Below are 14296 nucleotides of genomic sequence, written 5' to 3' on the forward strand. Positions count from 1 at the left end.
TAATTTATTATTCTTTTAATTAGTTTTTTTTATACTCATTCAGTTCTTGCCTCTTTCAGTTGCTTCTGCTATTACAGTTGCGATTCATGTAATTTCTTGTTTGTTATTTTTTAGTTTAATTTTTATTATTATAATTCTCATCATTAATATTGCTATTATTCGTAGTAGTAGTGGTAGCAGTAGTAGTTTCCATGGCATCTTTGTTTATTGTCTCTTGTTGGGACCTTCAGTTATTTTTGTGGGATCCAATTCATACATTTATGAAAACATCATGTTTTGTTTCCTACCTGTTTCCTTCTAGCAAGGGTCTCCTACCTTGATCTTCAGGATCTACTGTGCTCATTACCAGGCATTTGACAAATCTAATGGAATACTGAAGATGTAATATGTTGGAACAAGGAATGCATCTCAAATCTGTATAACAGTGCATCTTGAGGATCAGGGTTGGAGACCCCTACTCTAAAAGCTGCAGACTGTTTGCAAACACACCCACACACACACACAACACTGGAACATATGTTGCCCACCACCAAGGCCAGAGAGTATTTTCTGTGTTCTTCAATCACTGCTTCAGTTAAGTGCTGTCGATTTCAGAATTCGTTTGCTGCAAAACAGACTGTAACATTCTCTGAGTAACTCAGAGGTGTTAGACTTGGATCTAAGCCATGAGACCTGACAAAAGACAAACGTAGGCTCCAGGCTAGGCCATCCAGCTACAGATCTAGGCAAAGCTTACCTGAACATTGGAGACCACTCAGCTTTCCATAACTGGATCAGCAGTGGTTACAGATCTGACAAAGTAAACAATTCAGGTCTTTAATGATTCCTGTTCATTTAATGCGTTTTAATGTTGTGTAAAACAAGCCAACAACATTCTAATTGTAGTTGCATTTCCATTACGCAAAACTGTTTAGAGTCTCGCTAATTTAAATAAAAGCGAATGTTCACAATTGGGGTATTTCAATTAAATAAAAAATGCTATTAAAATTGTACAAGAATACATGTTTTAGCCCATGTGAACACTTGAATGAGATGTAGCCATGTTTTAGCAACAACTCTAGTGGTTATTTTACTCATTGTTGGGAAACTATGTCGCCTCATGTATCCAAATATCCCGATCTATCATTCTCTAAATACTTCTGGTCTACATTTTTTTATTTCTAACCAAAGCTTTGCAGAAAATCTTTTTATTAAAAGACTTGATTTTTTCTTTTCAAAATTTCAGTGTTTCCATTTAGCACATTTTTTCGTAATTACAATTTGATAGTTAAAGGAAATGCAGCTTGTGACGACATGGTGATCCACCAATGCTGTTGGTGGATCACCAAACAGAAACAAGTCAAACACATCAATAAAGTTTCTGAAAAAGTCATTAAGTTCATGGAAGTTCATCTAATCTATGATGTAATCAAGTACATGGTCGTTATTAAATATATAATGACTGTGTCATGATTGGTTTAAGGAATCTGACCCACATGCAGAGAAACCACTCAGAGAACACAGAGAAAAGTTTAACAGGTTTATTTGTAGCAAAAAGAACGGAGGTTGGATCTGGAACTCGGAGAACTGGTGAAACGGAACTGGAAAGTCTGAAGGGGAGATCACAGAGATCAGTTCCTGGACTGTGGGAAAGGAGATTGCGGCTTGAATTATGCTGGAATAGGACTCATGTTTGAGGGGGCTCTTGTCAATCCAAGAATCCAGTCTGTGTGGGTTTATCCAGAGACGAGGGAACTCTTTCGAGAGCGGACAGGTAGACATACGTTGGACCTGTAGGAGTAATGGAGCGGACTGTCACTTGGATTTCCGATGGGAACTTTAACAGACCATGTGGATGTTTCCCCCTGCTCAGTGTGTACTCAGTTAATCCTTCCAGGGGGAGAAGGTCCATGTTACACAGTTACACAGGAAGGCTTCCTGCTGAACAGCAAAGACAAAAACAATATAAGACTCAGAGAAACAAAGCTCAAGTGAGACTCAGCTAATCTCAGCTTGGCTAGAGTACCCAAAACTAGCAAACACTCTGGCGTCGAGGTAGTGGCAGCCCACTGCTCAAGTACTCCTCCAGTAACGAACCAACAAGCCGCAGGTGTGCAGGGAGGCCCAACGAGGACAGGGCACCACCTGGTGGTGTAGAGAGAAGGGACACACAAACAACCCACACAAACTGGATTCCTAACAGACTGACGTCCCGATTGATGATGATCATAATAATTAAAGTTTATCTCAGTAACAATAGAGACTAAATGAAATGGAACTAAAATGTATATATTACATATTAAACCATCTGGACCTCAGATCAGTTTGATAAACTCTGCATAGTCACCATCATCATAAAACCCAGCCCCAGCATATAGAGGCTGAGTGAATGTGGTCTGGACTCTATGGAGGAGAGTCATGGTTTCAGAGACGCTGTAGAAAGACAGAATACCTGCTCTGTGATCCAGATACACTCCTATTCTGGAGGAAACTGGACCCGGTACTAGAGTTTTAATGTTGTTGTGGTAAAATTTGCAATTGTTTGTTTCACAGTACAATGACCAAGAGTTTTCATTGAAACCAAACACACATTCCCCCTGCTCTCCTGCTCTGCTGACATTTTTGTATGACACTGCTAAATCAATCTTTTCTCCTCTCCACTCCACCTCCCAGTAACAACGTCCAGTCAGACTCTCTCTGCTCAGAACCTGAAGCCAACCAGTAAATCTGTTTGGATGATCAGGATAAGGCTGTTGTTCTTCCATTACTGTTACTTTTTTGTTCTCCTCAGATAATAGAAGATTTGCGTGTGCTGTGTTTGCATCTAAAGTTATTTCAAGTGAATGTCTTAAAAATCCTGCTCTTGTCTTTGGTTCTGACAGTAAAACATCCACTTCAGTGACTGCTAGTGAGATGTTTGTCTCTGTGTCTCTCAGGATGTCCTGTAGTTTCTCTCTGAGCTCCACCACAGCTGCTGTCACATCCTCAAAGTATCTCAGAGGACGAATATTGATGCTGGATGAGTGTGTAGACTCACTGAGTGCTGACAGTGAGGGGTAGTTCTGGAGAAACTGGGTGTGATCCTCTGTGATTGAGAGCTTCTCCAGCTCAGCATCTTTCCTCTTCAGCTCAGTGATCTCCTGCTCCAGCTTCTTCTGAAGCTCTTTGACTCGACTCACTTCAGTTTGCTGCTGGGATCTGATCTGCTGCTTCACATCAGAGCTTCTTTTCAGGATGAGACGGATCAGATCAGTGAAGATCTTCTCACTGTCCTCCACTGCTTTATCAGCAGAGCCATTGATGGCCTCCACCTCCTGTTGAAGCAGCTTCACATCTTTCTCCTGGTCCTGGATTCTCTGCTGGATTTGTTGTCGTCTCTCCCTGAGCTTCCCCTTCTCATACCTTTGTACTGCAGCTGAGACTGTTTCGTGGCCTTTATGTTCCTCCATTAAGCAGAGATAACAGATACACTGCTGATCAGTACAACAGAAGATCTCCATAATCTTATTATGAGATGAGCAAATGTTCTCTTGGAGCATCTTGGAGGGCTCCAGCAGTTCATGCTTCTGTAATGGTGCAGCATCATAATGAGGTTGGAGGTGATTCTCACAGTAAGAAGCTGAACAGGTGAAACAGGACTTGACAGCTTTCCTCTTCCTCTCAGTGCAGACATCACAGGCCACATCTTCAGGTCCAGCATAGCAGTGATTAACTGGTGCAGCTTGGAGTCCTATCTTCTTTAGATCCTCCAGTAATTCTGCCAACGTGATGTTTTTCTGCAGTACAGGCTTCGGTCTGAAACGTGTCCTGCACTGAGGGCAGCTGTAGATCCGGCTCTCATCCTCTCCCTTCCAGTGTTCTTTAATACAGTTCATACAGTAGCTGTGTCCACAGGGAATAGTCACTGGATCCTTTAGTAAATCCAAACAGATGGAACAGGAGAATTTTTGATCTTCCATCAGAAGTCCTCTCTGCTCCATTTTCCCAGTTACAAAAACTGTAGTTTTTACTTCCGCACAACAGGAACTGATCTAAATACCATGTGTTGCTGCAGTGAATGAGACCAGTAAGCGGATAGATTCACCAGTATACTTCTAGATCTGAGGAGGAGGGAATAAAGGCATGTGCTGACAGGTGCAGTGTAGGAGGAGTTATCAGGCTTTGGTTTCAGGAAGAGGTGTGTCTTCAATGCTGTTACTGGGTTGAAACCAGTGATCTCTATTTATTCACTGTATTGCTGATTGCCCGAAAAAAGTGAAGCTACCGTCCTCCATGCTGGTACTCCCCACTCCCACGGAGAATTGCAGTAAAAATGCCTCCATGTGTAGCATTTAGCTTAAAAAACAAGCAGTTTGCCTGCTGTGGGAAGAGATTTCACAGGTAATTTCACAGTCAGTGTGTGCATACATACTTGTATGTGTAGTTTTTTTCAGATGATCAGATTCTTGTTGGGGCAAAAAGCAAAATATGAACTTGTTGTTGCCTGTTATTTTACCAATATATGTGATTTTGCTTGTGTAGAAACTTAAGCTCTGTGGAGTTAATGAATTGGTTCATTAATTTAGCTCTGTTGTAGCTCTGTCAGTTTTAAAGACTGATGCAAAGATACAGCAGAAAAGTATATAAGGCACCATGCATGCACAATTTGCAAACAGAAAAACCTATAGTACTAACAGACACATTTGTGCAAATATTTTAAATAGAGACTGAATTACAGAAAGTAATTCAGTGTTTATGTAAAATGTTAAATGTTAATAATTTTTTAAAAACTATATGTAGGATGTAATTATAACAATATAATAAATACACGTACATTACATATAACTCATCATTTTAGCACTTTCGGTACATCTGTATTATTATGCTCCATTAGCACATTAATTTTATTGTGATGGATTTGGGAAATATGTTATATTTATAGAGTTCATTGACTTCATAATGACCATGCAATGTGATGAGCCTATTTACTAAGCAATAATTATACGTTACAAAGTCATAATTTCGACTTTCAAAGTCATAATTATGAGATATAAAGTGAATATCACTTTGTATCTCATAATTATGAATTTCTATTTGGCATTTTTTTAGTTACATATGGCGGAAACAGGCTTCCATACATTCAACCTGTAGGTCTTTACATATCATTAAATATCTCAAGCACAGGTAAGTTCAGAGGTTATGGTTAAACAAATAGAATCAGATACTAGAACTTCATCTGTTCGAGCTAATAGAGCTCACGTCTTTCATTGTATCATTAAGATCAGCCTAGTTTAGCATCGGGAGACAGTGCGTCGCTGCTGATGTTAGTAAAGTGGCAATCCTAGAGATGGTATCAATAATTTTCCCTCTACTGGTTAAGAGAAAATTACAGTTTTTCCTTCTGCTTCTTTTTCCTACCTGACATCAACATTGGGCTTTTTATTTTCATAATTGTGTGAGTCATTCTAAAAAGAAATTCTATAGCTAAAGCAAATATTATGATATTTAATCAGAAGTAAAGGAAGTTTTTTTCTAGATTTTAGTTTGTTTTTTAGCAGCAGTACCACTCATCTGACACTAGATGTCATTAGTTTATTGTTTTCAAGGCAGTCACAACATTGACCAATGAATCGCATCTTGTAAACTCATGCAATAATTAAATTTTTCTACACATTAAAAGATCCTCCAATGAGCCTTTAGCCATGTCCAGGTCATTTTTTGTGGAATTTAAAGACAGCCCTGAGAGAGAGTCTTTGTATTATTTATAAATCATTAATGTTTCATTGAATTTTGAAAAAGAAAAGAAAACAAACTGATTATACACTAAACTATTTGTACAAAAAACCTAATTCTTACTTCTCTAAAATTCAGTTTCTGCTGGGAAAAAAAAATTAGGACCTTTATTATAAGTCTCGACTACAAATGTGATTTGACCAGGTAAAATCCTATCTTAGTTATTTACAAATGGAACAACAGAGAAGAGAGTCATCTGATAAATGCTCTTTATACACTACTCAAAAGAGGAACACTTTGTAATCAGAGTATAGCATCAAGTTAATTAAACTTCTGTCATATTGATTTGATCAGGTAAGTAGCGGAGGGGGTTTTTAATCAGTTTCTGCTGCTTTAGTATTAATGAAATTAACAACAGTCGCACTAGAGGGGCAACAACGAGACGACCATCAAAACAGGAATGGTTTTACATGAGGAGGCCACTGACATTTTTTCCTCCTCATCTTTTCTTACTCTTTTTCACCAGTTTTGCATTTGGCTAGGGTCACTGTCACTACTGTTAGCATGAGGCGCTACCTGGACCCTACAGAGGTTGCATAGGCAGTCCAGCTCCTCCAGGATGGCACATCAATACGTGACCATGGAGGAGATTCCAGGAGACAGGCAGTTACTCCAGGAGAGCTGGACAGGGCCGTAGAAGCTCTACCACCCATCAGCAGGAGCGGTATCTGCTCCTTTGTGCAAGGAGGAGCAGGAGGAGCACTGCCAGAGCCCTACAAAATGACCTCCAGCAGGCCACTGGTGTGAATGTCTTTGACCAAACAATCAGAAACAGACTTCATGAGGGTGGCCTGAGGGCCCCATGTCCTCTAGTGCGGCCTGTGCTCACTGCCCGGCACCATTGAGCTCGATTGGCATTTGCCTCAGAACACCGGAATTGGCAAGTCCGCCACTGACACCCTGTGCTTTTCAAAGATGAGAGCAGGTTCACCCCGAGCACATGTGACAGATGTGAAAGGGTCTGGAGAAGCCTTGGAGAACGTTATACTGCCTGTAGCATCATTTAGCATGACCGGTTTGGTTGTCGGTCAGCGATGGTCTGGGGAGGCATATCAATGGAGGGACTCACAGACCTATACAGGCTTAACAACGGCACCCTGACAACCATTAGGTTTCGGCATGAAATTCTTGCACCCATTGTCAGACCCTATGCTGGTGCAGTGGGTCCTGGGTTCTCCTCGTGAACGACAATGCCGGCCTCATGTGGCGAGAGTATGCAGGCAGTTCCTGGAGGATGAAGGAGTTGATACCATTGATTGGCCCCCACGCTCGCCTGACCTAAATCCAATAGAGCACCTCTGGGACATTATGTGTTGATCCATCCGACACCACCAGGTTGCATCTCAGACTGTCCAGGAGCTCAGTGATGCCCTGGTCCAGATCTGGGAGGAGATACCCCAGGACACCATCCCTCGTCTCATTAGGAGCATGCCCCAATGTTGTCAGGCATGCATGCACACATTTGGGGGGCCATACAAATTACTGAATACCATTTTGAGTTGCTGCATTGAAATTTCAGCAAAATGGACTAGGCTGCCTCATCCTTTTTTCACTGTAATTTTTGGGGTGTCTTTGAATTCAGCCCTCTGTTTGTTCATCATTTTCATTTCCATGAAATGATGGTGGTATCCTTTTGTTCATAACACATCACCCAGTCCATATCAGTATAAATAAACAGCATGATTTTTTCCCCCCATTGAGATCTGATGTGGTTTCAAAGTGTTCCTTTAAATTTTTTTAGCAGTGTGTAAACCTATTCATTTAGTCAAGCAACAGTCTTCTCCTTATCCACCTCTCTCTCCTTTGCATCTGTAGCACTGTTTCTTTGTCTCTGAAACATATTCTCCAATGTATTAAAATCTACAGTTCCAGTGGTGTTGAATAGTCACTTCCTGTTCCCTGTTGTCATTGTGACTTGTTGAATCAGGGCTCCAATGATAATGGCTTTTCATGCTTGTTATGCACGGGTTCAACACAGTTGATTAAACTAATCCACAGGAGCTTTTTGAAACCTAATACTATGAGTTTCCAATCTTCAGCTAGATTAATTCAGGGTTGAGGATTTTAGTCTGAGTTGGTTTAAGCTGCTTTGTGAAATGGGCCTCTAGCTGCAAGACGAGAAAGCATGAGAAATTAAAACCATCTCTTCCAAATAATCATTATTGGCAATGGGAGAATTCTAACAAAAAAGGTAGAAAGCTTCAAGGCTTTGCAAGAAAGTTGACAAAAATATTGAGACCATAGCATTACTTGTTTTACTGAAACATGGCTGGAGGGTCAACTATTTGACTGCAGTTTCTCTCTCCTTCTGCCCACATCACACAAATGAAAGATATAAAGACCACCACAAAAGTGGTATGGGGTTTCTGTCTCACAATGGTCTGGGTGCAGTCAGAGTTCTGCTTGATTCTATCTTTGTAAATCTGCTTGATCAAATGCAACTGGGCGAAGTGTTACCTTCATTGTCAGACTTTTCCCTGATTAGCCTACTGATGAAATTAGACTGAACAGGAGAAGATGGACATTGACCACAAGGACATACGTTAGTCACAAGCAACAGGATCCTGGAGATTATCTCCCTTTGAGAAAAGACAGAGGAGAAGAGTCACTAAGATATTAGCCTCTACCACCAGTCTGTTAGTGTGCACCAGAATGTAGCGGTGACTGTGTTTGATAACAGCCAAGGGCTATCGAGCTAGATGCATCCCAGGAGCCTTAACAGGCAACTTACCACATCATAAAGGTAAACCAAGTACTTCTTAAAAACAATGTACACCGCCTGTGAAAATCATTTCTTAATTGTACCTCTCTCACCTTTTATTCCCTTTAGAAGGAGGGCAAAAAAAAAAAAATTAAACATAACAACTCTTTCTGATAAATGGGTTGCTGCAGTAAGTCAACATGCCCACACTTAGACTCAACCCAGTGGCGGGTGATGACAGTATTGCAGGCCTGTTTAGAAAAATCTGGCCCTCACACAACAACATTACTGAATTCCCAAAACATTGAATGTATTGAAAATCACTAAGGGAAACTATTGAGAGCATGGAAATAACTAAGTCAGGTTTAACCAACCGAATCTCCTCATCTTCCCCTCCATGTGTCTCTTCCATTAAACTTAGCTTCTCCTCTAATTTCTCCACCAATGTTGTCTCACCCACTCTTTCAGTGTAGACTCCTCACTGAGTTTAACTCTTGCCTCTTGTCCACAAGTGCCTCGAGGACCAACTATGGACGCCCTGCTCTTGGAAGCATTGCAACTTTTTGTGTTGCATGGTGCTAACCTATTCACAGGATTTACCTGGTCTTGTCAAATGTCAATTATCTGGGTGTCTATTGCCCCAAACCACCCGCCTTTTACTTCGACGCTGCTTGGCAGATCAGTTTAAACAAGAGCTCTCAAAGAAACATAGAGAAAAGACTCTCTAGCTATCATCCATCTTCCATCTCGCTTATCCCAAGCAGGGTCTCGAGGGGTGCTGGTGCCTATCTCCAGGTTTCTACGGGCGAGAGGCCGGGTAGACCCTGGACAGGTCGCCAGGCAACACAGAGACAAACAGGACAAACCACCATTCACACACAAACTCAACTCAGAAGTAATGTTTTTTGGACTGTAAGGAGGAAGCCAGAGTACCTGGAGAGAACCCATGCATTTAAAATTCCCTCCAAATGTGTATTAATCATCTATGACGTTATCTAACAATCATTATTGAATGTAATACAGTATGATAGATGCTAAAAGTCAGAAATGCTGAAAATGTTATAGGGGGCTGTTGCTGCTTTCACCAGCATCACACAAATATAAAAACCTCTTAGGGTCATCTGAACTAGGACACAAATGACTATGCAAAAGTTGTAAGGCGAAAGCAAAACCAGAGCAAGCAATCGGGGAGCGATCTGTTAGAATAAGAAAGAAAGTCTGCAGACAATCAGAATGAAGTTTCATCAGACAACTGATTTCCTGTTCTCATAGACTGAAAGCAGCTTTTATTTATTAATCTGATCTCTTTTGACCACAGACACATTTTTTTATGTCTTGTGGGTTTTTGTCGAACAAAACCACAGTTCTTCAGCATTTTGAATGATAAAATAAAGGTAGTATCTGACGATTAAAGGCTGGTGGTATATCTCCATGTCTCACTGTTTTTGAGATATACTGAAAAAAGAACAAATATGAGAAAAATGTTTAATCAATTAGTCTACAGTTCAGCAAAGCCTAGCTGTATGCTTCCATCTTCCTTTTAAATTTTCAAATGAGAATTGTTTTTTTTTCACTGTTGGGCAGTGACAAATATGGGACTTCAAACAGGAAAAAAAAGAAAAAAAATATATATATATAAGTTGGTGAAAATGGACAACCAGTGACAAATACCTTTAATTACTATCAGCAACAGAAAAAGTAATCCCCCCAAACCCCTGAAGGACATAACTTTTTATTCAGAGTTCTTTTAAAGTAAGAATGCTATTGAGGCTGGTGGATTAACAGGAAGAAAAGTCTTAAAGAAAAGCAATAGTCTAAAGTCGTAGGGAAACGGCCTTTCCAACTGTTGCAGTTCCGAATCCTCCCCAGTGGTGCAGGCCTTTACACGAATGAATAAAGTGAATGTGATTGATCGTTTATTAAGAGCGATTGTTGTGGCGGAAGGTTTGCAAGCAAGTTTGATTGTGGCCGTTTTCTCAGGAAGCATCTTGCTAACCAGTTAGCATCTTAGTGCTAGTAGGTTCCCAATGGGAAATTCCATTGGGACCAAGTAGCACTAAATTGGTAACTTAGAAAAGACACTGTCAAGGAACGCTATGGACAGCAGAAACATGCAAGAGGAGGAGAGTTTAATGTCAGAGGTCGTGGATGAGTCTCCTCCGTCGTACATTTTTTATTTAGAGGAGGAAAGCGGGGACGAAGATGTAGTGGAAGAGGACGCCAGGGCGGCAGAACCTTGGTTTGGTGTAGAAGGCTTACAGCCGTACATGTTTGAGCCCTTGCATCGCAACGCTGCCAGTTCTGTTAGCTCTACGCCTGCTGAAGACATAGACGTCCATCCCCGTGAACACTGGGACGGAGCTCAATGGGAAAGGAAAGGATTTTTGATTTCTTATTTCAACCGTTGCGTATATTAGGGCTGGGCGATATAGAAAAAAAGCTTATCGATAAAAAAAAATGCATATTGATCGATATCGATAATTATTGAAAAAATTTTAAACCATATTTTATGTGCAGCTCTGCCTGGACATTTTATGATATTGCTAAATGATTTCATTATAACAAAGAACACAAACACAGACTTCTAATTAAATCTTTATTTAACCAACTTTTTTAACCATAACAAAATTGTTTTAAAGAAAAATAACTTAAGAGACCTGAGTTTTGTTATTAAATACTGACAAAGAATAAACTAAAGTGACCAGAAAAGTGACCAAAATAAATATAACAAATAAATAAATGGACCCACCCACCTCCCTGGCCGCCACCCGCATTCCTGCTTTAACCTGAGTTATTACTTTGAAGTTTCTGGCCCCTCAGCATTTTTCTCTCAATTGTTGGAACTACGTGGGAAACTGCCCAGAACTGAAAATATATATATATTTTCCCGAAATTCCCGAAGATTCCTCGGAGGAGAGCCGCGTTGGGGCCTACACAGCTCGTACTCCTGCGGCTGTGAGCGGCTGAGATGATTAAAAAAAAGTTGGTTGCGTTATCAGACTTAGTTTTCACTGGTTCCCTACACATTTTACAGATGACTGTGGTTTGTTTTTTGTCCGACTTGCCATGACCGAAATACTGCCAAACTGGCGAACTACAAAAACCCTTCTTTGGAACAATTTCCTCCGCCTCTCCTTGCTGCAACATCTTCATATTCTCTGTGTTGTGGTGTGAGAGGGCGGCGCTTGGTGACGGCGTGCCTGGGTCCGCAATTGCGATTGGTTGGGAGGAAGTAATGACTAGCATAAACCTACATGCTAGGCTACAATGAGAAGGAAGGAAAACTGCGTTTCTTTATCGAACTTTTATCGACTCTCTTTTTTCTATTGCGCCACACGTCTATCGATCGATATATATCGTTATTGAATTATCGCCCAGCCCTAGCGTATATTAGCTGCGACATATGAATCAAAAATCTATGACCAAAAAAATGTGATTGACAGCTGATCTTTGATATATAATTGGCCGAATTTAGGCGTACAGGCTAATGTATAACTAACTGGCCTGCATAAGATAATGTGTGGGGGGGACACAGATTTTAAGATGTTTTTTTTTTTTTTTTATAGAAATGTTCTAAATTTTGGGACAATATCGTCTGATAAAGAATACATTTAAATACCTGTTTAAACCAGAATGATTTGACATTTAAATATGATTTCCCTACGACTTTGATGCCCATATGAGGCAGATAAATAACACCAAGAATAAGGAACTTATGTTCAGCGATAAAATCCTGTTAACATGCTGACAGACAGAAAGAGCTGATAGGGAGACAAAAGGCTGAATATTTATCTGATGGTAGATGTTTTTTTTTTTTCATGTGAACATGCACTAAAGTCAAACTGGTAACAAATCAGTTACATCGTAGAAGTTTTTGCAGAAGACTATACACCGTTTTTCAAATGAGTATATCAGGTATATCAGCACAAAGATTTCAATCAAAAGTGTGCTGAGGTGGTTGTGTCACATTTGGTTAATTTTGACTTTCTCAGCAAGAATGAAATAGCCCTGTATTCTGTTGGTTAATAACTAGCTGGTGTTGTAGGACAAACTAATACTCTAGCTGTACCCTCAACTCCCGAAACCAGAAGGTTCTAGACACTGAAAAAAATTATTATTTTTACTCTTTATATCTAATCAAGCTGATTCCAATTCCCTTTTTAGTTCATTTAGGATAAGCAACATTTCTCTGTCTGCTGAAACTTATGGTGAAAATCTTCTGATTTTGTTTTTTTTTTTTTCAGTCTCATTTGGTATTTTCATTTCTCAACACTTTTGGAATATTTAAATAATTCCGAGCTCTTTTAAAAGTTTTTACTGTGTTATTCAGGACTAACTCAGGAAATGTCCCTGATTATGCTTCTTATGTTGACTCCTAATGCTTTTAAAGTGGTAAAATACCAGCTGGTGTTGAGAACCAGCATTATAGGGTCTATTGTTGAGGGACTCCAGTCATATCGAACACAGAGATGTTCTCTGTGCAGATAAATGGCCACTCTTTAGCCTCAGCCACACTTGTATTTATAGTTCCTCCATGCTATATTCTAGGTCTGTACTACTCTAATTGATTATAAGGCCACTTTAAATGATCCCTTCCTAAAATCATATTTATTTTCACTGTCATACCATAAAAATCATAACATAGAAATCTCAATTACTCTGTATTATATTAATGGGAGTAAAATTGATATTTCATTTGATGAATAACAACTGCATCTTAAAGCTACAGTGTGTAATAATTACAGGGATATACAGTCAGAAATGTAATATATTATACATAACTATGTTATTTATCATCGTCTACGAACTCAGCCTCTTAACCTTAATATTTGCGTTGCCTTAGAATTCGTTATTTATAATTACACAGGAGCGGGTCTCGCAGCCATGGAAGCAGACATCTTTGCGCTACGGCAGCGCAGAGCCAACAAACTAGCGATTGCGAGATCGCCAAAACGTCACAACGATGTAGAAAAAATAACGGGTATATTTATTATCTTAAGTCTACATGAAATCTATACCCTACACAGACTAATGAAATACTATCTGTAAAATTATCTATGTAAACAAACCTCATCACTTGAGAAGGTAGGTGATGCGGACGTCGTGGAAGACATTTTGTCCCGTAACGCTCACCGTACTGTTGGGGGGGAGAAGCGGTGGGGGGGAGATGTTCATGTTGCTGCAGTCTGCAGTCTGACCGCTAGATGTCGCTAAAAGTTACACACTGTAGCTTTAAATACAGTCCCTTTGCTTATTGCTGGTACAAAATACTGTTTCTGAACTTATTGCATGAGGGACATAGTGCATCCATACATCTTCTTCCGCTTATCTGGGGTCTGATCATGAGGTTAGCAGCTTCAGTAGGGAGGCCTTGAAGTCCCTCTCCCCAGCCACTTGGGCCAGCTCTTCCGGGGGGATCCCAAGGCGCTCCCAGGCCAGCCAAGAACCACAGTCCCTTCAGCATGTCCTGGGTCTCCCCCTGGGCCTCCTCCTGGAGGGAAGTGCCTGGAACACCTCACCAGGGAGGCGTCCGGGAGGCATCCTAACCAGATGCACGATCCACCTCAACTGGCTACCCTCAATGTGCATTAAAATAGTCTAATTTAATTAGCTTTTCTTTTTGACACAGCATACATTTAAAGATTTTATTGGTTGTCTATAACGCCATCATGACACACCTCCTCTTTATGTGACTAAACTTTATTCCCACCATATTTAAACATTGATAATTCTTCCTTTGCAGCTGCAGAACCAACAATTTGGAAAAAATTACTTAGATAAAAGTAGAGAACTCCCAAACCTGGAAAAGGTGACAGCACCTCAGGAGGTAGCTGTTAGGTTTAT

The 14296-nt window shown here is 40.3% G+C and overlaps 2 protein-coding genes across 2 annotated transcripts in view; one reads left to right on the top strand and one right to left on the bottom strand.

Moving 5' to 3' along the window:
* LOC119798687 (myelin-oligodendrocyte glycoprotein-like) overlaps window positions 1–14296 on the top strand; it is a 153548-nt gene that overhangs the window by 59971 nt on the left and 79281 nt on the right. The gene's annotated exons all lie outside the window — the stretch shown is intronic.
* Window positions 2055–4055, bottom strand: LOC119798674 (tripartite motif-containing protein 16-like). The gene has a single exon (XM_038308238.1). The coding sequence runs from the start codon at window positions 3957–3959 to the stop codon at window positions 2295–2297; it is 1665 nt and encodes a 554-aa protein (XP_038164166.1). The 5' UTR covers window positions 3960–4055; the 3' UTR covers window positions 2055–2294.

This window comes from Cyprinodon tularosa, unplaced genomic scaffold, assembly GCF_016077235.1.
Source record: "Cyprinodon tularosa strain WSP-4 unplaced genomic scaffold, ASM1607723v1 ctg633, whole genome shotgun sequence".
NCBI lineage: Eukaryota > Metazoa > Chordata > Actinopteri > Cyprinodontiformes > Cyprinodontidae > Cyprinodon > Cyprinodon tularosa.